This window comes from Notothenia rossii (assembly GCF_949606895.1).
Source record: "Notothenia rossii genome assembly, chromosome: 9".
NCBI lineage: Eukaryota > Metazoa > Chordata > Actinopteri > Perciformes > Nototheniidae > Notothenia > Notothenia rossii.
Window position 1 is genome coordinate 69,933,862 of NC_136907.1, and position 24,456 is coordinate 69,958,317.

General features: G+C 42.2%; 2 protein-coding genes across 8 annotated transcripts; one reads left to right on the plus strand and one right to left on the minus strand.

Annotated features, from left to right (window-relative positions):
• Positions 1 to 125: 125 nt before the first annotated feature.
• On the plus strand, positions 126 to 7,999 carry LOC307018202 (protein-lysine 6-oxidase-like). Of its 6 annotated transcripts, XM_079648348.1 has the most exons (9): positions 1,859 to 1,997; positions 2,667 to 2,776; positions 3,467 to 4,199; positions 4,796 to 4,904; positions 5,284 to 5,421; positions 5,510 to 5,666; positions 6,579 to 6,674; positions 6,804 to 6,919; positions 7,095 to 7,999. In XM_079648348.1, the coding sequence occupies exons 3-9, from the start codon at positions 3,542 to 3,544 to the stop codon at positions 7,099 to 7,101; spliced, it is 1,281 nt and encodes a 426-aa protein (XP_079504474.1). In that variant the 5' UTR covers positions 1,859 to 1,997; positions 2,667 to 2,776; positions 3,467 to 3,541; the 3' UTR covers positions 7,102 to 7,999. The 6 variants fall into 6 exon arrangements, with proteins under 6 accessions (XP_079504470.1, XP_079504472.1, XP_079504474.1 ...); XM_079648344.1 differs by lacking the exon at positions 1,859 to 1,997 and adding an exon at positions 126 to 914 and having other exon boundaries at positions 2,613 to 4,199; XM_079648346.1 differs by lacking the exon at positions 1,859 to 1,997 and adding an exon at positions 126 to 821 and having other exon boundaries at positions 2,667 to 4,199.
• A 6,061-nt stretch (positions 8,000 to 14,060) lies between these two features.
• LOC307018794 (uncharacterized protein) lies at positions 14,061 to 22,703 on the minus strand. Of its 2 annotated transcripts, none has more exons than XM_079649222.1 (3): positions 20,066 to 22,703; positions 18,141 to 18,779; positions 14,061 to 14,636 (listed from the first exon to the last, which is right to left on the minus strand). In XM_079649222.1, exons 1-2 carry the CDS (start codon positions 21,083 to 21,085, stop codon positions 18,246 to 18,248), a joined length of 1,554 nt encoding a protein of 517 aa, XP_079505348.1. In that variant the 5' UTR covers positions 21,086 to 22,703; the 3' UTR covers positions 14,061 to 14,636; positions 18,141 to 18,245. The 2 variants fall into 2 exon arrangements, with proteins under 2 accessions (XP_079505348.1, XP_079505347.1); XM_079649221.1 differs by having other exon boundaries at positions 14,061 to 14,639.
• Between the last annotated feature and the right edge of the window lie 1,753 nt (positions 22,704 to 24,456).

Here is a 24,456-nt window from a genome sequence, read left to right on the forward strand (position 1 = left end):
CGTGACCCATATCAAACTATCTGAGTTTATTACCTGAAAACAGAATCATAGTGACATCTCAATTTTGAAGCCACGTGGAAAAACATTGAGTTTAATAGGTTGTTTTTGCACTCAATGGCCCAGTACATACAACATGCTGCCCCTTTTAACACATCCAGTTACTTTGACTTCACTGGGATATTTTTATTACATTACATCACATTGCATTTAGCTGACGCTTTTATCCAAAGCGACTTACAATAAGTACACTCGACCAGGAAGATACAACCTTGAAGAAAACAGAATCATATAAGTACATCGGGTTTCATAGAGCCAAACATTTCAAGTGCTACTCAACTGGCTTTAGATAAGCCAGTCCTTTATTAGTATATAAGGGCTTTGTTAGTAATTCTATCGCTCGAAGTGGAGTCGAAAGAGATGAGTTTTCAGTCTGCGCCGGAAGATGTGTAAGCTATCTGCTGTCCTGATTTCAATGGGGAGCTCATTCCACCATTTTGGAGCCAGGATAGCAAACCCACATGTTTTTGCAGATGGGAACTTGGGTCCCCCTCGCAGTGCGGGTGCAGCGAGCTGTTTGGCCGATGCAGAGCGGAGTGCACATGCTGGGGTGTACGGTTTAACCATGTCCTGGATGTAGGAAGGGCCAGATCCATTCGCAGCATGGTACGCAAGTACCAGTGTCTTGAAGTGGATTCTAGCAGTTACTGGAAGCCAGTGAAGGGAGCGGAGGAGCGGCGTGGTGTGGGAGAATTTTGGAAGGTTGAAGACCAGACGAGCCGCTGCATTCTGGATGAGCTGCAGAGGTCGGATGGCACATGCAGGTAGACCAGCCAGGAGGGAGTTGCAGTAGTCTAGGCGTGAGATGACGAGAGCCTGGACCAGAACCTGCGCTGTTTTCTGGGTCAGCTGGGGACGTATCCTCCTGATGTTGGAAAGCGTGTATCTGCAGCAGCGGGTTGTAGCAGCGATGTTTGCAGTGAAGGACAGTTTGTTATCTAGGGTCACACCCAGATTCCTTGCAGTCTGAGTCGGGGAAACAACAGAGGTGCCGATGTTGATTGTTAGGTCAAGAGTGGGACAATCTTTTCCCGGAAGGAAAAGCAGTTCAGTCTTGTCAAGGTTGAGCTTGAGGTGATGAGCAGACATCCACTGAGAGATGTCAGTTAGACAAACAGAGATGCGTGCGACGACCTGGGTCTCTGAGCGGGGAAAGGACAGAATTAGTTGGGTGTCGTCAGCGTAGCAATGGTATGAAAAACCATGTGGGCTAATGACAGATCCGAGTTTATGTACAAGGAGAAGAGGAGGGGACCAAGAACAGAGCCCTGAGGGACCCCTGTAGTTAATTGACAAGGATCGGACTCGGACCCTCTCCAAGTTACCCTGTAGGTATGAGGTGAGGAGGGAAAGTGCAGTGCCTGAAACTCCAAGTTCTTGGAGAGTGCGAAGGAGGATCTGATGGTTCACCGTGTCGAATGCAGCAGACAGGTCCAGAAGGATGATGACAGAGGAGAGGGAGGCTGCTTTAGCCGTGTGCAGTTCCTCAGTGACAGCAAGGAGGGCAGTTTCTGTTGAGTGACCTGCCTTGAAACCAGACTGGTGCGGATCCAGCAGGTTGTTCTGATGGAGATAACAGGAGAGTTGTTTAAAGACAGCGCGTTCAAGTGTTTTAGACAGGAATGGGAGGAGAGAGACAGGCCTGTAGTTTATAACATCAGAAGGGTTGAGAGTGGGTTTCTTTAGGAGAGGGTTTACTCTTGCCTCCTTGAGACTGTTTGGAAAGTGACCTGAAGTTAGAGAAGTGTTGATGAAATGGGTGAGAAACGGTAGAATATCAGGAGCGATAGTCTGAAGGAATTTTGAGGGGATAGGGTCCAGAGGACAGGTGGTAGGACGGGCAGAGGTAATGAGGGTAAGAACCTCACTTGGAGAGAGAGGGGAGAAGGAGGTCAGTGTGTGGGTGAAGGGAGGGTCTGGTGACCCAGCGGTGAGTAAAGGTGAGTCAGAAAAAGAAGAGCGAATATCATCAACCTTTTTTTCATGCTACTGTACTTTATACTCTGCCACATTAAGGATTGTAATTTGTACTCTATTGAGCTTTTTTGATTAACTGTTTTACTATTTACAGACTTACACATCAACTAATTAAATATAATTATCAATTGTTTTAATAATTACAGTGTAAGATACCAAGCAATATATACATGACATAAACATCTCCTTATATGTATATAATTGTATATTAGAACCTTCACTAAGTATATGTTGACGCTAATACCTATTTAGCTTTACTTAAGTATGCTTTTAAATTCAGGACCTTTAATTCTAACACAGTGTTTTCAAATTTGTAAACTTTGGTATTAATACTTTAACTAAAGTAAAATATCCAAATAGTCCTTGCACCGACTCTGTCGAGCTCAGGCACTAATAAAAGTACTATTTCGTATTAAAAATGAATTGCAAAATGTATGTACTTTCCTTTTGGAAAAATAGTTGTGCATTTTGTTGAACTTTTAGTAAAGTTGCTTGGATGAATATGGATTTATACCAAAACAAATTAATATAGCTGGAAACCAAACTACAGATATTCAAGACACTTAACATGAATCCAGGAAGGATGAGCTCAACAATAAAAAGCGTTTCGTTTTCTGCACCATGACTCTCAGGATGATCGATTGCTCCTCAGCAGGATGGAGACACGCAGAGGCATCCTGCCGCCTCGTGGCGGAGGAGAAGTCCTGCACGAGGCCATGAAGCCAGTGCAGCCTCTCTATAGGTGGTCACACAAATAACATTTATACAAATAAAAATAAAACCTACCATCTCATGACTACGTACTGTGTGTGTATAAACTGAGAGCCTGTGGCACTTATTTAAATTATTTAAGTATTCTAATAGATAATTAAATTCATACCAAATAAGTTTTTCTCTTTCGTATTGAAGTGAAGAGTAGAAGGGATGTTTAAGTGAAATCAAATGATCATAAGCTTACATTTTCCTCTACTGGGCGAACTGGTTCCTGCCAATATCCAGGTTGAACGTTAACATTGAGATGACTTCAGTTAACACCATAGGTTAACACCTGTACGTCAAGTTTACTGAGCAAACGTCCTTGTGTAAGTATTGTGTAACAGAACGAAGCCACGGAGAGGCATGGGTTAAATCTTCTTGCTAGAAAGTTTGACTTTGCGTAAGAAACTGGGATTCGATAAGTGAGCAGGAGAAAGTCTCCAGCCCTCCTCTGCTCTCCCCCTGAGGACTGATATGGTGTTCTGTGTCAGAGCTGCACTCCTGCTTTTCATCCACTTTCCACAAAGCAACATATGCGCATGCAATTCACACCACAGTCTTATTTATCACTAACTTACACGAGTGACTTGTTTTTTCTAGTTTAATTGCAATGGCACAATGGTCACTCTTATTGTTATACTTTTTCCATGGACAACTTCCCCTCATGTTTGGGCAGCAGCAGCAGCAGCGCACAGTTGGCCCCTGGCGGAACCGGATCCAGTGGGAGAACAACGGGCAGGTTTATAGTTTAATGAGCACCGGCTCAGAGTACCATGCTCCGGTTCGGTCCAGAAGCCAGTCGAGGGTTTATGTGAGTGGCAGAAGGGATGGCACCTGGAGCCAAATGCCGGGAGCCCATAGAAGAGCCACTCCGATCAGAACCGAACAGGCTGAGTCCAGACAGGTGAGGACTGATCAGCGCCCTCCCGGAGCTGCAGGTTATGTGGCCACGCGGCGCTCAATCCCTGTACACCCCAATACCGTCAACGCCTCTGCACCGGGAAGGTTTAGAGACCTACCCGTGAGGAGAAGTCGTATGGGTGCTCTGTACACCAGAGGAGGAGATCCGGGGCCCGGTGCGCAATACCAGCCTTTACGCGCGGTGCCAGAGGCGATGGCTGTCTCCAGGCAACACGCGCAGACCGATCAATCCATCTCAGCACATCCAACCAGTCTGGAGAGGGTACCTGAAGCCCCTGCTCCTTCCCTTCAGGCTGGTTCTAACGAGGCAAATGCTAACGGAGAGAACATGGCTAACGAAGAGAACATGGCTAACGACGACCCTCGAAACCCATTAAAGAACCACAGAAATTCGGTTTTCTACAACCCATATCCCACCAGAGGGAGGTCATCGGCCCGCAACCGCCGTCCGCCTGTCACCGGTTATGGTACAGGATATTTCCAAAATGGTAAGTTAAGTATCATAATCATGGAACATGTAAAGCCTTCTTATTTGCATGGATTCAAATGATCATGGCCAAATCTTACGTTTGAATCATCAGGTGTTATTTTAAATCAATTTCTCACTCAAGTAAAGGAAACAACTAAATTACAAGAAGAGATAACATCTTATTAGGGCTTTGAATCCTGGTCTGGCAGCTCAGCGATATTAAACACTTATAATTAACAAATACTAACAGCTGCTCTTACTTTCAGCCTGGACTCTATTTCAATTAATTATTCTAAGCAAGAAACACACACCATATGGAAGATAGTAAGCCTGTATACTGTGTAAACTGTCCAAAAGGTACAAACACAGCATTAGGCAGATAATTCATCAGTCTTTTAATGTGCATTATAATAATTTGCATACATTGCCAAACAATAGCCTGAATGTAGCATAGCATTATCATTCTGAACTGTATATAATCATTGTATTTACATTTTTCTAACCTTTTATCTTTCTTTCTTATGGCCCAAGTCAAGTCCTGAGTACATTTGGTGAATAAAGTGACTCTAACCATAAAGCTCTCAGAATTACAAAACCCTTTAACCGTCTCCTCAGGACTGCCAGACCTCGTGCCAGACCCATATGCCATCCAGGCCGGTGCTTATATCCAGCGCATGCAGATGTTTGCACTCCGCTGTGCAGCCGAGGAGAATTGTCTAGCCAGGTGAACTATTGTGCCAAAATGATTCACTTCACCAGAATGTATACACTGAAGCAGACACACACACCTATACACTCAACACACTGGCATTTCCTTTGTTTTGGCTGCCCATTGAACCTTAATTTGACTTGTTTAAGTAAAAACGTTGGTTGTTTAAGAATAACTTTCTATTACGTCTGTATCACTTTTCAATGTTGCATGACAACTGTATTGTTGAAGGGTGATTATGGAGCAGTGATTGTCCAACATGATGTCCTGCCAATATATGAATGTTCTGGACTGGTTTTCCCAAAAGCATTAGGCACAATGGCAAAATAAAACGTTTGCACTCTGACAGCAAGCCATTAGCACTTATGCCTGTTTCTCCTGTGATCCATCCAAGGTCGGCTTATGGACCCGACGTAAGAGACATCGACTTCAGAGTCCTGCTGCGGTTCCCCCAGAAAGTGATCAACCAAGGAACCACGGACTTCCTTCCTGTCAAGCCCAGATATCAGTGGGACTGGCACAGCTGTCACCAGTGAGTTTACCTAGAATGAGAGTGATTGACCATGGTAAAAAAACTACACCCTCAGATCGGTCTAATGTGTTTTGTTCTACCCCTTCAGACACTACCACAGCATGGACGCCTTCAGTAACTACGACCTGCTGGACATTGTCACTGAACGTAACGTGGCCGAGGGACACAAAGCCAGCTTTTGTCTGGAGGACACGGGCTGTGAACCTGGTTTCAGGCGGCGCTACGCCTGTACATCTCACACGCAGGTAACATACAATTATTCAGTACAGTGTCAGTGTGTGACGTACACGTTGTATTATCTTCAATAATAAGGAATTAGAAACCCTCACTGCCATCTCTAGATATATTCAAAGTTTAAGGTTTAAAATGCATGGTTATGTGGTTCAAAGTACGGGAAGGCAGTTCCGCCAAGTAAAGTATCCTGTCCTCAATACTAAATCTCATAAAAACTGGACATTTAAGTCACTTGCCAGCCTATAACAAACATTACAGGGAGAATGTTAATAACACAGATTCACCGTATGGGAAATGTTTGATTTTTTTTGTTAAAATAAACGGGTAGTAATGAGTACCTGAGTAGTTATCTCTTGATCTGAATATAGCTTGTTTGTACCAACTTATAGGGTAAGCTTGAGTTAGCCAATCCTGAAGTCTTGAAAAAAAAATGTTTCATCCTGAAAATCCACTCTCTTCAAATGAAACCACTTGAGTAGTTTTTTCTGGCTATTCACACTTTCTCCAGAGACACACAGCAGGTGTTTCACAACTGTTTCCACTGTGTCATTTTAATTTGATTTACTAACTCAAACACAACCTAGTGTCTCACTAATGCTCAGAGTTGCACAGTATCCTGTCTAGGAATTTTTGTCAAATACTGCAGATCCACTGCTGAGAAATGTTTTAAAGTAGAACTTCAGTGAACGTCATTAAAATAGAATGAAAACATCCTGAGGACCTGGGAATACTTATTTCATCTGTTGTCTGGGCTCTGTGATTCTGGCTCAGCGCTGGTTTCTTGTAACAGCTTCTCTTCCAAAGAACTGTTTGTATAACTTAAGCTCAAATGTGCCTCATTTGCAGCACTTGTAGGAAAAATCTTGTCAAATTTGTCTCAAGAGCCACGAGTTGCCAATGAATGTGTTTCGGTTGTGTTGCAGGGCTTAAGCCCGGGATGCCATGACGTCTACGCTGCCAACATCGACTGCCAGTGGATCGACATCACTGATGTGCCTCCAGGGAACTACATCTTAAAGGTAACACATGTCACATGTCAACTGCAAAAGAAAAACGTTATTTATGGATTTTTCTCAAAACCACAAAATGTTTCTTACTAAGAAACCTGCAGAGCTGCTCAAACTGTTTCTGTTTCTGATTATTTTCAGGTTACTGTGAACCCCAATTCCAGCGTCCAGGAGTCAGACTTCACCAACAACATAGTGAGATGTGATATCACATACACAGGAATCTATGTTCAGACACGCAACTGCCGAGTATCAAGGTACCGTACCACTGTTTCTGTTTAATATGAACGCTGGATGTGATGTTCTCTCTATCCAGATAAACTTAGAATAAAAATATAAAAAAGCAAAACATTCGGAGATGCTGAATGAAGCCTTGTGTGTTTACAATTTGGATTTGTGTATTTAAATGTTTCTTTTTCTTCTCTTTTTCAGGAGTTGAAATCCTCCTCTTCAAGTACTATCTGCAGGGTTTTAACAGCAAACATCTCTCTCTGTACTGTACAGCATCGTTAACTCTATGACTAACAAAAAGTGCAATTGGTGCTCGAGTATTATTGTAACTGCTATAGTCTTGTGTTGCATTGAATGGAAATGAATGCAACGTTTACACATATTTTGTACATTAAACTAGTCAGATCAGATTTACTGTGCTACAAATGTGCCTTAAAACATGACCAAAATATTTGTATTCTCTGGCCTCTGTTCATATACATGTATTTCTGGATTGCTGGTTTATTGCTTGAAATGTGTTTTGTTGACACTTTGTCTTGTTTGTTTTCTTGCTTCGTACTGTTAGTGTACATCAGTATTTTTCACAGTTAATTTAAAGCATAAGATACTCTGTTTTTTGTTATTGTCAACCCTCAATGTGTAACTTCTTTACGAGCCTGTGGCTCTTAGCCCTAACTCCATTGGTTACCACTGAAGTCACAAAAAATAGTTATTTCTAAACATATCGGCTTGAGAGTATTTAGCAAATATTACTAAAATATGAGCAATTTTCTAAATTATTTAGGGACTTTATTCAACAGCTAGTGAGTATGGTAGCAGGACAGTGTGTGTTAGTGCTGTAGGATCCATTCACTGGCTGTTTTGATTAGTTGACAATAGGACAAATTCAGAATATCACTTATTCGTGGTCAGATTAGAAAATGGCAAATTTCAAATTTTATATTGAAAAGTAAGGGTAGTGAAGTATGTTTTATAAATGTGTGCTGTTGCTGTTGAGTGAATGAAACATTTGAAAATTGTTATGTAAAACTGTTAATATTGCTAAAGCCTTGTTGGTTGTAATATGTTGGTATGCTGGAATTATTGCAATAAAGAGGAAAAGGAGAGAGGGAGTTGTTATTATAGAAAACAAATATATTTTTGAATGATAACCACAGGCTTCTTCTTTTGAAAATGCCCAAATATCTAAGGCATATTCTAGTCATTTCAAACATTTTTAAATCAAGAATCCTCAGTGGAAAAAAGGTATCAGAGTGCTGTGCAGGACTGGATCCGTATTTGGTCTTTGTCCTGTTGAAAAGAAGCGCTTCACTCTGAGAGATGGCAGCAGACGCTGGCGGCATGTTTGCTGACAGTCCACTGTGAAGACACAGGCCGCAGGATCTTATACTGCCGTGCCATATCTACTACAACTCAGCCAGAGCACCATGAATGGAGGCCTTTTCTCACTATCTCTTCCTTTGTGCATGTACAGTAGAGAGAAGTGTCTCTCCTGGCTGCTGTAAAAAAAACTCCTTTCTGGCCCAGACAGCATTGCATTAAGCTTAATTCACGTCCTTGGGGATTGCCTAAGAAGACAGTCGTTTGCAAGAGCACTGAATATTTTATCTGAGTGGGAGGATTGACACAACCCGCCAAAGAATATCTCCATTCCAAGATGTTTTTACCAAGGACAAATGTGTTTTTGCAGCAAGCACTAGACTGTTTCAAACAGCAAAAGAAAGACGGGTAGAAAATCAACCCTGCGTAGATTGACTCTGGAGTTTGCAGTACTTCACCTGACTCAAAGATGTGTTTATCTCCAACAAATCACTCTTTTTATATATATTGAAGGTCTTGAATGATGTACTGGAAAACATACAGGCTCCAGACAATGTATACTCTGTTTAATGCACAGATGTTTGGTATTTACAGCGAAACAGAACACTGAGTCTCAGCTTAAAGAAGCAGCGAACCGGGAAGATTAAGCCCAATTGAAATGGTTTACATTTGAAGTCACAGAGGTGCTTCCCTGCCAGAGTAGATTGTCTGTGTTATTGAAAGTGTCTGGAAAATCCCCCCATCTCCCATTCAGTCAACTCCATTCTTGCCTGTCTGGGAATTTTCCCAATTTACAGACAGTAACTATTTTGGCAAAAGGTCGCAGTAGGAAAAACTTACATTTAAAGGTCTGATCTAAAAATTCTACACACACAAAGTTACAAAGTACAACTGAAGCTGAAAGAAAAATACAGATTTGACTCACTTTTCACTCTCTTAACAAAGTTCTTTATTCACTTCAAAGTCAGACTAACATTGTCAGCCCAAGAGCCAATACAAATTCAAGGGATGTTGAACTTTAAGCGGTTCTAACAAGCCGATCAGGTGATGAATGTCTGGCTCATTTCGTTCCTCAGAACTCAGCTGGTCTCCTCCTTTTTGGACGGGCATGTCATTTTAAACATGTCATGCTATAGAGAAGACGGTGACTGTTTGCTCAGCTGTAGAGCTTCGCACTAGCATCTGGACGGAGGCTCTCGTTAGCCTTACACAAGCACAGAACAGCTTTGGCAAAGACCAGAAAAAAAGCGCTAGGCTGGCACCTCTCATTTTGCTTCAAAACACACAACCCAGCATACAGGTATACGGTAAGGAGGGGGCTGGGATTTTTTGCCATCTGCCTGCAGCCAACACTGAACATACTGTAGCAAGGAGAGACATTTTCCGGATGCATCTGTACGTAGGTGGGCAGTGTGTTTGAAGAGGCCAGGGTTTGGTATTTGCAGGTCATATTTCAACAAAACGGGGCAACGTGAGAGCCGACGGGGACGTAACAGAGGAACGTGCACAGCCTAAGAAGAGCGTCTTGACAGGTTGGTTTAGGCACAGAGCAGAGAAATTCCTCAGCATTTCTGTCATCCCGTTGAGATTAAGAACAGCGCTGGGGTCAGCCACAGACCAGCGAGGGCGTGTAGGGCAGATTTACTGGGCTACTTCCTCACCCCAGGGGTCACTTACACAACCAGCAGACAGAGCCTCGTAAATGTGTGAAAAATACATAACGCGCTGAAACAAAATGCAGGGCAGTCATCTTGGAGTCATGATGAATTGTGTTCCTCTCTCAAGCTGGGTGGTATTGTGACTTGGGTGGTATTTGGAGAGTTGGCTCAAAGAATTTGATTTTCTTTTTATTGTTGATCCACTGTACTCTCTGTAAACTCTTCAGCACTCACTTCAAACACATGTGTTCATTATTCTGTAAAGTAATCTGTTCTATTTTGTTCACTCCTAAAGTGACAACCCACAAATAAAGTGAGTTTCTTATTTTATGGGAAATAACACTATAAGACCTTTTAAAAAATATATATAATAGTGAATTTTTTGTTTGATTGTCTACTTACAATTGTTGTTTTCATGACTACAGAAAGAAAACGGATTGATCTTACAGTGGATTGCACTTTTCTGTTTAAATGGAAACTCAGTCCAAAGAAATCTAAATTACTTTAGTTGTGAGTTCTTCTACAAGTATTTATTATATGACTTTAGAACAATCATGTGTACAAAGTTATCTTGTTAATAGCCCACAGTAATCAGTTTTTCTTTAAAAAAAAAAAAAAAACACAACTTGGAGTATCTACTAAGGTTGTTTTCTGTCCTGTTATAAAACACTTTGTAAGTTTGATTTCCAAGATGTTATATAATAGATCTAAAAGCTGTGTTTATCCTGTTGTCTGCTCTGCTGTTCCTGCTCCCTCCTGCCCTGCAATACCCTTTTCCCCGCCTTTTCCATCACGTAACCTTCCCCGCTCACTTCCTCACCTCCTTCCCATTTCACTAATCAGCCTTGCATTATATAAGCGGGCCTCATTCCCTCACAGGTCTTCAGTGTTGATTATCCAACTATTTCTTAGCTGATTCCCTTCCCTCTTATCTGTTTTAAATAAAAAATACTGTGGTGTGATTAAATTCTTAATTCTGTCTATATAAATATAAAAATATGCTAAAGCACCCTGCCCACTACTGTTGTGCTCCTATGTTGACTCGTGGAAGGAGCTGTACAATAAGGCTAAAACATTCAGACATGTTGGACTCATACCTGCCAATCTTGAGACCTCAGAAATCGGGAGCATTTCAAAACGGGGGGTTGGTGCTAGTGGATCGCCGGAGCTGTTAGATTAACATTAACATGCTTATTGTAGTTCTAAGTGCACTGCCTGGCGGCCTGTAGCACCATCCTTGATGGAGCATATGTGTGGGCTAGACCTGTATTTTATAGGAAAGGAGTGAGCAGAGGTTAGAGTTGTCGATTCTTGTTCAGTTTTTCTGTGACTATCTGCCTTCACCTTTCCGTTGCGCGCTCTACTAAAGAGACGCGCTACCATGGAAACCAAACAATGGTGTAGCTGTATTAAAGTCCGAGTGGAAACAGTCCTGAGTAAATCTGATTTTGTCAGAAATCGGGAGAAATGCGGGAGAAATTTAACCCCGGGAGGAAACCAGGAGAGTGCAGTGAAATCGAGAGTCTCCCGCGAAAATCGGGAGGGTTGGCAAGTATGGCTTGGACTCGGATGAGGAGTTTGCTGTGCAACAAAATCGACGACCAGCAGACGATTCAGAAGGGTAAGTTAGCATCTTTTATTTGCTTATGTTGGCTCTTAGATTGTTAGCTTTTTAGCTTGGTGGCTTGTTAGCTTGCTAGCTTGTAACTGGTAGTGGCTGACACAACATTCCTGATTGTGAAATGTACAACGATTTTCAGTTTTTTTTTTGGTCGATAGAGAAGGAAAGTTCATGCCCTGGTTTGAGATCCTTTCACAAATGTCACCACGCTAAACAATACAAACTTTCTGTACTGACGTTTCAGATTTCTTTGCTGACTTTTGTATCTCAGAGGCTGATTGGCTTTCAAATTTGTGACATAGCTTATTTTAAATCTGATCTCTTTGTTTTTCCAGTGAATTCACTTTCCATCAATTAGAACTACACGTTATTCCTTTAAGTTGTTTTCTGTCTTCCTGCCTGTTTCCAAACTGTTCTGAGGTTTGTTGGGGTTATTAGCACTGATGAGTGTGTCAGTATCAGGTTGTAGCCTCTCAGAATGAAGTTGTTCAGCATGTTGTGGTTTTCCATCCAGAATCCAAACACACCAGGAAACAATACTCCTCTAGACAGCAATCTGACACTTGTGGTATTACCAGCATCCTACTTATGTATTATTTTTGGGTAGATAAGACAAACGAGCGAGTGCTGTTCTTGGTCTGAATCTCTGTCTGAAATTCCAGAGTCATTCCTGTATTTGCTAAGGCGGCACGGCCAAGGGCTCAAACGGTGTGCCTTCTGTCTGACAAGATTCATAGACTGGGTATGCAGAAAGGCTCAGACTTGGACAGCCGGCCGAGACATGGCCTTTCTCAAAGTCCAAGAGGCTTTAGGTGCAGCAGACATTACTGAGATCCAGGCCAGCAGACCTTAAAGTGATCGCTCTGAGGATTGAGGATTGATGATTTTTTTTCCGATTCCAACTTGGCATTCACAAAGCGTTCGGAACAAGACATTTGTTTTGAAAGTTGGAGTTAGAAATAGAAGAGTTTGGGGAAAGGTCTTTTTAAGACAATACTTTTATCTCGCTGCCAAAACAGGCCTCTCCTATGAATAGCACGCAGAGTGATGTTGTATCTGGAATATGGAACATTTTCTGACACAGTTCATGACTAAGCTATAACAATATTTCATATTTGATCTTGCAATAAAACACAGATTTGAAGAGATACAATGCTGCACATGATTTAATAGTCCAGTCAATCACTTGAGGCATTTATTAAGAAAACATTATCAGGTTCCAGTTTCTTAAATGTGAGGATGTAGACCTTTTTTTGTTGTTAAATAACATTTAAATTGAATAGTTTAATGCATGTCTGTAGTTGTTTGATGGAACGTTAGATTAATTTGAGCATATTTATTATTTAGTGGGCTCGCCGCAACCTAAGATGTATAAAGAGAACTGGATACAGCATTATCAGTCATACAGCCATTTTCAATCCTATAATAGTTGCTTACTGGCATATAAAGCCAAAAAGAGCACTACAGATATCTCTGGATTTAGCTTATAGGGAATTAAAAAAACATTTAGGACATTGTGATTTAAATAAGAGCTATTTGAGTCTTCGGTACCACTTTACAATAACCCTACCCTTATAAAGGATTCATAAAGGGTTTATAATTACTTTATTAATTAGGTTGTAAACACTTTATTGATCATTAAGAACCATTTATAAACCAGTTCTAACATAGTTTTCATACATCTACACAGGCTCACTATTTGGCAAGATGACTAAGCCTTATATTGGCTACCTAGCGTACTTCGTCTTCTTCATCAGCCAGCATCCTTGGTGTCTGTTGTTCACTGAGTTGATTCCCCCCATCCATCTTGATGTTTCTTGGCATCTCTTTATGACTAAAGCTGGACAGTTATAGCAGTTTTCCTAGACGGCCCTGATTTTCGGTTTCACTGAGGAAATGTATCACAATTTCCTGACATATTAAACTCTTAAAGATGACTCATGGGAAGTAACGGGACGATTATTCAATAATAAAATGCCCTAGTATATACCATTATTGAATCATGATATAAAAGGATGTTCAGGGTGCCGATTTAAAATCTTGCTTTTGACAATTGATATTGCTCTTTAACACTTAACCTCAACTATCTGTCCGACCTTCAGCGCTTTATTGACTCTTTGCCATCTCCACTGTCATTCGCCATCATAACAGTATGACTATAAGATGCAGACAGTGAGTGACAAAGTGGTCAGAACAGTTTGTCATCTTTAATCAGACCCAATACTGTAGCTCTCCAGCAGTGATAAAAACAGACAGAAAGTGAGGAATGCTTTGTGATGTGGATGGATCATTTCAGTAGCAGAGGGGAAGCGGTGTGCTCTGATAGCAGCAGAAGCACTTTGTGAGAGCAGAGTGGAGAAAATCTCAGACAAGATTGAAACAAACAGAAACACAGACTGTGGCCGGGCTGGCCTGTGACGCCCTGACAGAATAAGGCCAGGAGAGATCTCACACCGGCATCTCCAGATCAGCCAGAGAAGTATTTTCACAACATCCACAACCATTTGAGATTACTATGTCAGACTAAGTGAATGCATAAATTATTTACCAGAGTCGGGGGCAATGAAATGCTTGTGTCAATTATTTTATTTCTTATTGAAATGTGGGACATTCAGCTGTCAATGCAACCTCTCAATTGAGAAGTCAGATTGATTTGTGTGAAGTCTGTTGTTTTGCAATTTAATCTCTAAATGTTTAATATCTCTGCCTCTTTGCTGATTGTTTTGTTACATACTTTAACAACCATTCAACCTTGAGAAAAACAGTCTTTATTTGTAACATATCTTTTATAGCTTAGATGATACAAATCTTGATATAGCATACATTAAGTATCCAGATTAGTGGGAGCTGCCTGAAAATAGATTTCTTTACAATAAAAAAACATTATAAAATAAATAAACATTGCTATGAAAAGATTCCTTATCTTCACAGTTTACCCTGTACTGCTTAATATTTGCATCTCCCTCAACAGAAGCAGTAGAGCTTAAATTCTCAGAGGTTTGACTTCCACTCCTCCATGCTCCTGTGTCTGCGTGACGTACGGTCGCAGGTCGACTCTTGGGGGGAGTTTTCCCTTTGGAAATATCCCCACCTTCAGGCCGTGCTCTGTTTCCCGCTGACAGCTCCTCTCAGTGGCATCAGCTCCTGCTGGAAACATCATAACAACAAAAAAAGAGAGACATTTAGACTCTGTACCTCAGTGATCCCAGATGTGTGTGTGTGTGTGTGTGTGTGTGTGTGTGTGTGTGTGTGTGTGTGTGTGTGTGTGTGTGTGTGTGTGTATGTGTATGTGTGTGTGTGTGTGTGTGTGTGTGTGTGTGTGTGTGTGTGTGTGTGTGTGTGTGTGTGTGTGTGTGTGTGTGTGTGTCGTGAGTCATGTTGCCTCACTTGTGGAGGAGCTCTGTAAACCAGATTTTATCAAGAGCCACATGTGCTTGCTTATGTGCTTTTGTCTTTCTAAAGTCCAATGCTAGCTTTAGACCTTGAGAGTGAGGACATTTATGCAGGTCCTTGTTTCTGAAAATAAAATGTTTTTTTCAATATAATCGTCCCAAAAAAGTCATGTTAGGGTAGGGACACAAAAAATGTATTGTCCATTACATTTCGATGGGAATTTAATGTCACATTTGACTTGTTTAAACTTTCAAACAAAAGGTAACATTGGACTCCTTTGTTGCCTTCTGTAACAGAGGGACATCACGATGTAACACTCACTCTTCTATTGGCTAGCGCTGCAACACATTGTATGTGATTGGCTAAGGGGCGGGACATCTCTAAGCGGTTGATCACAACGGAGCCGGACAGCTAAAAAGAGGGTGCTGCAGCACAGGCAGTTTGAGAAAAATAAAGACCATTTTGAACATTAAAGCATGGAGACATTTCACAGTAGAGGCACAAAATACTGGAAAGTATTTTAATTGGAATAATTGGAAACTGAAAGGAGTATCAGAGCCTCTTTAAGTTGCGTAAAAAACGTCTTAATTTGAACCCAAACCATACTCTTTAAATAAACTTAACTAAGTATTTTCGCTGCCAAAACGTAACCGCGTGTGTAAAAACTGGGACCATAATTTAGGATAAAATATGTTTCCCTCAAAACGTTATTGTTTTTCATTGTATGGGATGTTATTTTTAGGAGACTGGGCTGGGTCAGACTACCCTGCGGCAAACATGAGCTGCGCTCCCCTATTGACTCTCACTTTATGCAATCAAAAGGCGATCAATTGTGCAGCAACAGAAGCACAAAGCACACTATCACATAATGTGAATACAAAGCACAAAGTAGAAAAAGAAGTGAAGTATAGACTGAAAGTATAAAATCATGAATGGTTATGATCTTATGTGTCATTATTATATTATCTATGAGTCACTTATTTGCTCAGATTGTGAGTGTTTCATCAGGATCCAATTCTGCATTCAAATCAAATAAATAAGCTAATTTATTTGATTTATTGTGTGAAACCTGTTGCTTTTCCAACAAGAACAGATCTGAAAACAGAATAAACATGAGTGTCACGTTCAGCCCATCTGCAGAATCCAGGACTCCTACGCAGGAACACGACCTGGCCTCAAGACTGCAGTGCACCAATTTGTATGTGGCAATCTTATTAAGCAGAAATCTAATCAGGAATGTGCCCCGTGAAAGCACTAAATAAACTGCAATAATGACGTTTGAAAAGAGGCTCTGTTACACCTTTTTTTTATTCCCTTTCCTGTGTTTTAAAGGTTTGTTTCATGTCAATGGTCTGCAAGGGCTACAATCCCAAAGTTCCCCCCAGAGGGAGTTCTTACTTACTTAAATTAGTATAATATGTCCTCTTTAAAATTGAAGACACAGGACCCATTATTATTTTGACGGACACAGCTGGGGCTTGTAAGGCCTCAGGGATCTGGGGGGCAATTACCGAGTTCGTATCAGCCTTAGTTTGAATATAATTATCCGAATTTGCATCACTTTCTTTTTCATCTTCGGGGTTAAACAGTATCCTAACCCAGCCTTGTTTTAAGCTAATTTGTTTTTCCATTTCTCCTTTGTCTATCCATGAACAACACATGAGCAATTGTTGATCCCTTAAAACTACAGCGCTAGGAAGTTTATTATTACTTTCAGAACAAATAGATGTCCCTTCAAATATAATATGCTTTTTTTTTTCTAAGAAAACACTTACATTTCTCTATGGGTAATCAAGTATTGATGTATTTCATATTACCTATTGTCCTTTCCTTTTTTTAGTTTGTTAGCCTACTTTTTATGCGTGCGTGCGTGCGTGCGTGCGTGCGTGCGTGCGTGTGTGCGTGCGTGCGTGCGTGTGCCAGCCACTGGGTTGCGTAGTATAAAATATGTTGTGCTAGCATTTTTTACACCAAATCTGCTCTGGGTGATTAATTTGGATAATTCAGGCCTTTAAAATGTCAGCTGCTTTGAAAGACTTTGAAAGTGAAAAGAGAGTGCCGTGTTGAACGGCTACATTACACTTTCAACTAATTAAACTCTTGTCTCTCTATAAATGACAACTCAAGCATATGCACTTTTTCGCCCCGATTTTCTGGCTGCCAGCCTCGACCTGAAGCTTTAGCGCGTCTCTCGCTGCAGCACAAAGTGAGGAGCTGCTTCACTGTGCTGATGTTTATATGGACGACGTCACGAATATACCAAGAGTTTGCCTCGCTCTTTTCTGGCACGTGGCCAGGAGGTTTTATGATTAAAACCAGATTGTGCTTGCCCAACTCAGACAGGCTAGAAAAATAGATTGCAGTTACGCATACTCTGCACAAGAGGGAAGTGCAGAAACATGCAGGTCTGCAGCTTCTGTAAAGAAGGAACTGTATGTTTAATTCCCCACATCTGCTGCAGGCACTTTCTCATCATCGTCATCTTGTTATTAACTCTGTGGCACGAGAAGAAAGCTCCTCATCTGACAGTAAACTAAGCCATTTCTGAAGTAAAGCTCTTCCTGTAAATATAATGACGCCTCGTTTGTGTCACATGATTTCAGTCAAGCGGCTGTGGGGTCTTCCTTTGCCAAAAACGTCTGAGCTCCCGCCAACTTTCAGTTCCTTCGAAGTAATGACTAAGCAGCAACACTGCAAAAAAGAAGTCTCCATTGAGATTTGATCCTCCTTTTTGCTTTCAGGTCGATGTGATGAAAACAGTTGTCAAAATCTTTTCTACTTTTTTTACAATTTTGAGATGAAGGTTTTAAGATTGGTAGTAGTGTTGTTTTGCAAGATCAGATACAACTTAAATCTACTCATAAAAGTTCAACTGTACTTCAACATATGGAGTTGTATCACCCTCCAGGATGATTGCAACCAAATGTGTCACTAAACTGAAAAACAAATACACATTTCTCATTTCCCTAGCCCAGACTGACACATTTTGCAGTGTGGTGAAGAATCATGTGACATCAACAACAGCAGACACGTCACGCCCCCTCCGCTGCCGCCCACACACAGACATCACACACACACACTGAGACATCAAACACACACATAAACCCTTTTTTGTAACCCGGGAGAAACACTGCAATTCATTTAGTGACTTTGAAAACTACGCTGCCAGTAAACAAGGCCGACGTCATCAGCTGAGATGGAAACATCAACAGTGTAAATAGAGGGGGAGAAAAGTCCTCTAGTGTGTGAACTCACCATGAGTTGTTCCCCTGCCTGGTCCCACTCTGACCTCCACTCGCTGCAGCAGGGTCTCATGTTTCAGGCCCCCTTTGGCACCGGGGCAGACCACTTCCCCCTTCCTCACACCATGCTGGTGCTCTCCCTGCCTCTCTCGGGGTACACAGGGGGTCTCACAGGCTTCGGATGAGGGCCCTTCCCACAGCGCCCATTTTGGGGGTATACAGGCGGCTTCTGAGTCCTAGAATTAGAAGTGCTGTTCCCGATAATGACTTTAGGGTCCAGGCTGTGTGGGAGTTTCTCAGGGTGTGTTTGGCCAACATGGTGGGGGTCTCTGGGGGGATACAGGTGAGGCGGGTGGCCATTTAACCCCGGCCTCTCATGGTTGATGTCTTTATTGTGGATGGGTGGAGTGAAGCGGCTGGTTTTAACGACGGATGCCATGTGAACAGGAGAAGGAGAGTTTGTTCTTAAGATGATGCGATCTTCTTCCACGTGTTGCGACATCGGGACCGGAGCAGGCTTGTGATTGGGCAGCAGGGCCAGCCTGAGGTCGCCAGGGTGAGAGGATAAGTAACTGGACGTCCCCTGAGTGATGCATGGCGCCTCATCGCTGAGGTCGATACTCGCTGTGAGACGATCAATCTGCTCGACCACCTGAATGATAATAATGAGAGTGAATACGTGTCCAGACTTACTAATGGAGAGCACTTTTTTTTGGGGGTATTTCAAATGGAATCCACTTATGACTTCTACGTACACTACAATTCAAACTCTTGACAGCTATGGTCATCATGTACTTTTCATATCACGATTTTACATAATAATCTTTAACAAAACAAAGGATTCTTAATTTTAAAGCAGTGTTTCCAAACATTTTGGGGCCTGTGACCCGACACAAAATAAAATCTATTAATTTAAAGCCCCTTTTTAAAGAACCAATTGTTGTTCTTTTCAGTTCTACCAAAGATAAGTTTCACCTCTAAAGAGAGAAGTTTCATTGTCATTTAAAAAAGAAGTACAGCTTTCCAGTATTTCACAAAAAGTATTGCCAACAATGTACAAAGATGGATTTACTTTGTCCTCTCTCCTCTCCCTTAACCATCTCACAACCGCTTGGATTTATCTCCTGACCCTTTGGAGGGGCACGACCCCGTGGTTGGCGAACTCTGGACTAAACTATCTAGCTGTTTAAATAGTTCAAACCTAACATCAATCAAAGTTTTTTTATATGGCCCAATATCACACATTTGTCTCAGGGGGCTTTACAGTTATATGAATACAAACTAACAGCTAGAATCATGAATTAGTACTTTCATTTGTTATTCTTTTTTTGGTGATAATTCTTCTGTGCTCCTAACTCCTGTGTGCAGTATCTAAATGCAGGGCTTTTACTGGTAATGGAGTATGTTGAATTGCTGAATTGCTGCATAGTAAAATATCTCGTCTTCCACCTCTTGAGTATATTTATAACCACATGTTTGTCACTGACTGTGCTAAAGTTGAAGCATTAATCCACATCCACTCAAACCCTTTTGTTGCCAACTGTCCTAATTCACGTTCATAAAGCTGTTTGACTCGTAATGTTGCTGCCTGACTATATGTTAGCCCTTGCACATCTACATTTAGCTGTGAATCAATGCTATTTTACAGCTAGATATAAAATGGAGACTGTAAGAGCAAGGCACAATTTAGTAACGGTCTCAAGCCAAGCTTTTCAAAGTGCTGGCCGGCTTGCTGCCAATTATCGCAGCGTTCTGCTAAAGGTCAGAGCAAACCAATCTCAATCATCACTTCGGTAAGAGGTGTCACAAACAATGCAGTACAGGAACACAGACGTGTGTCCCGACATCTGAGCTTTGTGATGATCGTTTTAAATGTCACTATATCCGGAGGAGATCTGCATGTAAAGAATAAACATCCATAATAATAGACCCTCCTACCTCTTTCATCTCCACGTGAACCTGCTTCAGACCCCCCAACACATCCTCCAGATTTGTCACCACTTGTCTGATTTGATCCCTCACTGAGTCCTGCCTCCTCTTCTGCTTCGCCGCCTCCTGGCTCCGGTGGTCGCTGCGAGTCGTCAGTTTCGAGGGCTCAGGACTGGGGTTGGTGATGCCAGAGGGTGGGACGCAGGACCCCTTCTGTCTGCTTTGGTTCAACTGTTTTTGGGGGACTTCTGTGGGGAAAAACCCTTTGTGAGAGCCACTGCGTCCATTACAGCCCTCCTCTGATCCACCCTTCAGTCTGCTCCGGTCCTGATCTCTATCTCTTTCCTCCCCTCCCTCGAAGAACACCGCCCTCGGTCCACAGTGGCCATTCGGCTTGATATGACCTATATGAGGCTTATGTGGCTCCGAATGATAGTTCTCAGATTTACAAACATAACTTTCCTCCTCCTCGTCCACGCAGACGTACCGGACCGTCCTCCTGTGTCGGTACCCTTGACCTTTGACCTGAAGATGTGGGAGAGGATGAGGTATCCCGGCTTTAAAGGGGTGTGCCTTGGTGTCGCCGCGCCCCACACAGCCACACTGTTCCCTGACAGACGGGTAGTGTCTCACCCCGGGCTGCGGAGGGTAGCTCCACTGGGCAGGGTTCAGCTCCCAGGGGCAAACTTGGCTGAAGTCGTGTGACTGGCTGTGAGGGTCCGGCCCCCCGAACACAGGCCTCCTCTGTGGGCTGCGATGACCGCTCCTCTCTGCTCTGTCCACCACCAAAGCTCTCCCTCCTACATCTTTAACCCGAGGAGCCTGGATGTCTCTCCTGCAGTCCAGAGATGGGTGGTCCGTGTGTCTCTCTGATGCTGGTGGGTATCCTGGCCCACCGTGATGGCTGAACGCTGGCGGATCGTAGAGGGCGCAGTGCTGGCAGGAGCAGGGGCTTGTGTTGTTGTTGATGTGCTGCTGCTGCTGGTGAAACCGGTGGTGTCCCGTTGTTTGTGCGCCTTCTGTGTACATGTCCAAAGAAGTCCAGGGGCTTGAGTGGAAAACGCCTTAGAAAACAATTGGTTTCCTCCCCTCTCGGCTCTCTCATTCACTCGCTCTGTTTTCCTCATCTGCGTCTTCCCACAAGGAAAACTTTTCTTCAGCTCTTTTTTAAAATTCTTTTTACCTCCTCTCTACCCAGAACCTCCCCTTCCTTCCTGTCTGTTGTTTCCCTTCTTCTTCTTCTTCTTCTTCTTCTTCTTCTTCTTCTTCTTCTTCTTCTTCTTCTTCTTCTTCTTCTTCTTCTTCTTCTTCTTCTTCTTCTCTCCTGGAGTTGTTAATCTTTGCACCACTCTTTTCCTGGACCCTCTTTCTCTTACTTCTTCTAACTTTTTCTCAACTCCTTCTTCCTCACCCTGTAGCCCTCTCTCCTGCACGGGGCCCCTCTCCACCTCCCTCCCGTCTCTCTACCTCTCCCGCCTCGTTGTTCTGTCTCATTTGCTGCTGCAGGCTTCTAGTCTCTCTCTCTCTCTCTCTCTCTCTCTCTCTCTCTCTCTCTCTCTCTCTCTCTCTCTCTCTCTCTCTCTCTCTCTCTCGCTCTCTCTCTCGCTCTCTCTCTGTGACTGTGTTTTTCCCGTTTCCTCCCCTCTCCCGCTCTCCTCTCTCTCACTCCACCTCTCCTTACTCCGTATCCTGCCTCTGGTATATTCTCTCACAGAGTCGTCTGTACCTGAATTTAGGACTTCCTCCTTTCTCTTCCACCTAGAATCCAGCCGCCAGGAAAAAGGACACCCGATGTGTTTCTGTCTCTCAAGAGATTTGCGTTAAGAGAGTCCCAGCTCCGGTGCTGCTGAGCTCATTAGCCAAACCAAAGCTTTTTGCACTCTGCAATTAAACGCTGCCTGGGATTCCTCGGCCAGAGACTGAAGGAGGAGGTGAGGGGAGGGGAGAAGCTCAGGGGGAGGTGGGGTTTCTCACTGACGAGGGAGTAGACAGCTCTCAAGGAGACAGAACCACTGCCTTTGTACAAGGGAACATTTTTACACTATCCTGTCTATTATTTTCCACCTCTCTCCATACTAAGTCCTTCTCCTCTTTGTCCTTTGCCACTCCTGTCATTACCACTCCATCATTGTCTCGTTTAAAGTGCTTTCACCTAGGCTATTAAGAAAGACGTTACTCTGCTGAGGCGAGCAGACATTTAAGCTTCACTGTTTCAAAAAGTGTCCATCCATCTTCCTCTGAAGTCCATACAATGGTGTTTACATGCTATCAAACCATGTGTTCAAGCCATGTTACATGTTTTATTCTTTATCAAAGATAATCATAATCTCCGGATAAATGCAAGAAAGTCCTTCATGCAACATTTGAAAAGCAGCATGGACAATAGAGATCTCTCTCTCTTTCCAAAATAGCATAACAAGCCTGTGTTGTGGCTCCTAATCCAATGTGACTGAAGACTGCTCTGCGTTTATTTTCAAAGATAATAACTGGAGCTTTGATAACAATGGGTTGTAAAAATAAAAAAACTACCGAGAATAACAACGGAGGAGGAAGAAGTGGATACGTACATCACAGCGAGACGATGAGCAGTCCGGACCCTGCTGCTGGGACTGTTGTTGTATAGAAAACACAGCTGGAGTGACTTTACCTTAACATAAACAATATACATTCTTATGGATACATATAGCATACATTCAGATGTAGTCTCAAGGAAGGATCCGGATAAACATATCTGTAGACACTTAAATTAAGAAAGGGTAAATATAAACCCTTTAGGGAGGCGTGTGGTGCAGTTGGTTGTGCGTTGGTGTTCGGATCAGGGGGTCACAGGTTCAAACCCCACTGCAGTCAGCATGTCGTTGTGTCCCTGAAGACACTTCACCCCAAATTGCTCCTGTGGGGATTGCCCACAGTATTGAGTATGTAAGTTGCTTTGGATACAAGCGTCTAACAAGTGACGTGTAATGTATGTAATAAATACAATTACTCTTTATTTGAATATCTCTTTAGTGGTGGGCGAGAGTGATGAGATCCTCTATAGGTATATAATTATATATATTGAGGAAAATATATATATTTTTCTGGATGTACAATGAAGAAACTTTTTGCACCACTCTTAATTTTTAAATAGCGGTTGTTTTTTTAGGCCGCCTGGGGGCAGCAGAAACAAGCTGTGAACTCAACATTGACATATCATCAACTAATTCACACATAGAGAAATACTAGTATTCATTTTGGATCATGTGTCAACTGGGGAGATGTAAGCGCAAAATCCGCTCTATTGGCTCTTTTCTTATATCAGCCACTCCTGCCGGAAGTATTTGGTTATTATTCTGCTAAGCGCTTCTCATTGTTCACCAGCTATCACTTACTGTGTCTGTTTTCTTTGTTTGTTTGATAGCAGCAAGAGTAAAACCAAAAACAGCTAAATCACTCTTATTATCTGAGGGTTACTCACTATGAGCGACCCTTTTATACATTTGCGATCTGCTTCATTAATCAAATAAACATAACTTTTCATATTCAGACAGTAATATTTATTATTTTGGTTAATGAGTGAATTAAATGCCCAAAGAGAAATAAAAACATCATCACATTGATGCAAAAATCCAATAAAATCCGAACAATGTCCTTCAATCATTACCACATCAGAAAATCCACATTTTAATATACAAAGAAAATGAAAGGCACAGATGCAGCGTTTCGGCGATATCTTTGGCAGTTGACCACTGTTTTGTGATACCTCTCTCCTTTTTGAATATACAATTATGTCATGAAAACAGTCTCAGAGCATTTTGTTGTTTCTAAATGAGGACAGAATGAGAAACTGGCCACCTGCAGTGAGCAGTCAGTCAACTGTGAAAGTAGAGCAATCTGGCTCTACTTTATTGATTAATTTCTTCTTAGTCAACGTTGTCCTTTCAACCTTTTTGTTATATCATAGCTCTACTTTGAAAGACTATCATCTTCTTTTATTTTCCTTGACTTGGTAAAAAGCTTTAGCAATATATCCACCTGAGAACGAAATGTTGGTATATTTTAAACCCCTGAATATAAGCACTTCACTCCCATTCTGTCTGTCTTATAGAAATGCATTTACACAATTCAGACAGAGTCTATGACAAGAAGCGAAGCAACACCTCGACCTGTCATCTTAATCTCAGCATTTCTTAGTCAGATCCTCGTCTACGAGCTACAAAAGAAATATCAAAAGTTGCTATTGTCACACTCTTTTTACCCTTACCTATAGGTGAGTGCAGTATGTGTGCGTGTGTGTGCGTGTGTGTGTGTGTGTGTGTGTGTGTGTGTGTGTGTGTGTGTGTGTGTGTGTGTGTGTTGCCTCCGAAAGGGCACAGCTTATTCAGCTCTTACATCACCCTCTTTTGTGTTGGCCCATCTCC

What these genes read in the sequence shown, in the direction of transcription:
- LOC307018202 (XM_079648344.1), top strand. Translation starts at nt 3,401, where the DNA reads ATGGCACAATGGTCACTCTTATTGTTATACTTTTTCCATGGACAACTT. An exon ending in TACAGGATATTTCCAAAATG is followed by an intron (nt 4,200 to 4,795) that starts GTAAGTTAAGTA and finishes CCGTCTCCTCAG; the next exon opens with GACTGCCAGACCTCGTGCCA. An exon ending in CCTGTACATCTCACACGCAG is followed by an intron (nt 5,667 to 6,578) that starts GTAACATACAAT and finishes GTTGTGTTGCAG; the next exon opens with GGCTTAAGCCCGGGATGCCA.
- LOC307018794 (XM_079649222.1), bottom strand. Translation starts at nt 21,085, where the DNA reads ATGTACACAGAAGGCGCACAAACAACGGGACACCACCGGTTTCACCAG. An exon ending in TTCACGTGGAGATGAAAGAG is followed by an intron (nt 18,780 to 20,065) that starts GTAGGAGGGTCT and finishes ATTATCATTCAG; the next exon opens with GTGGTCGAGCAGATTGATCG.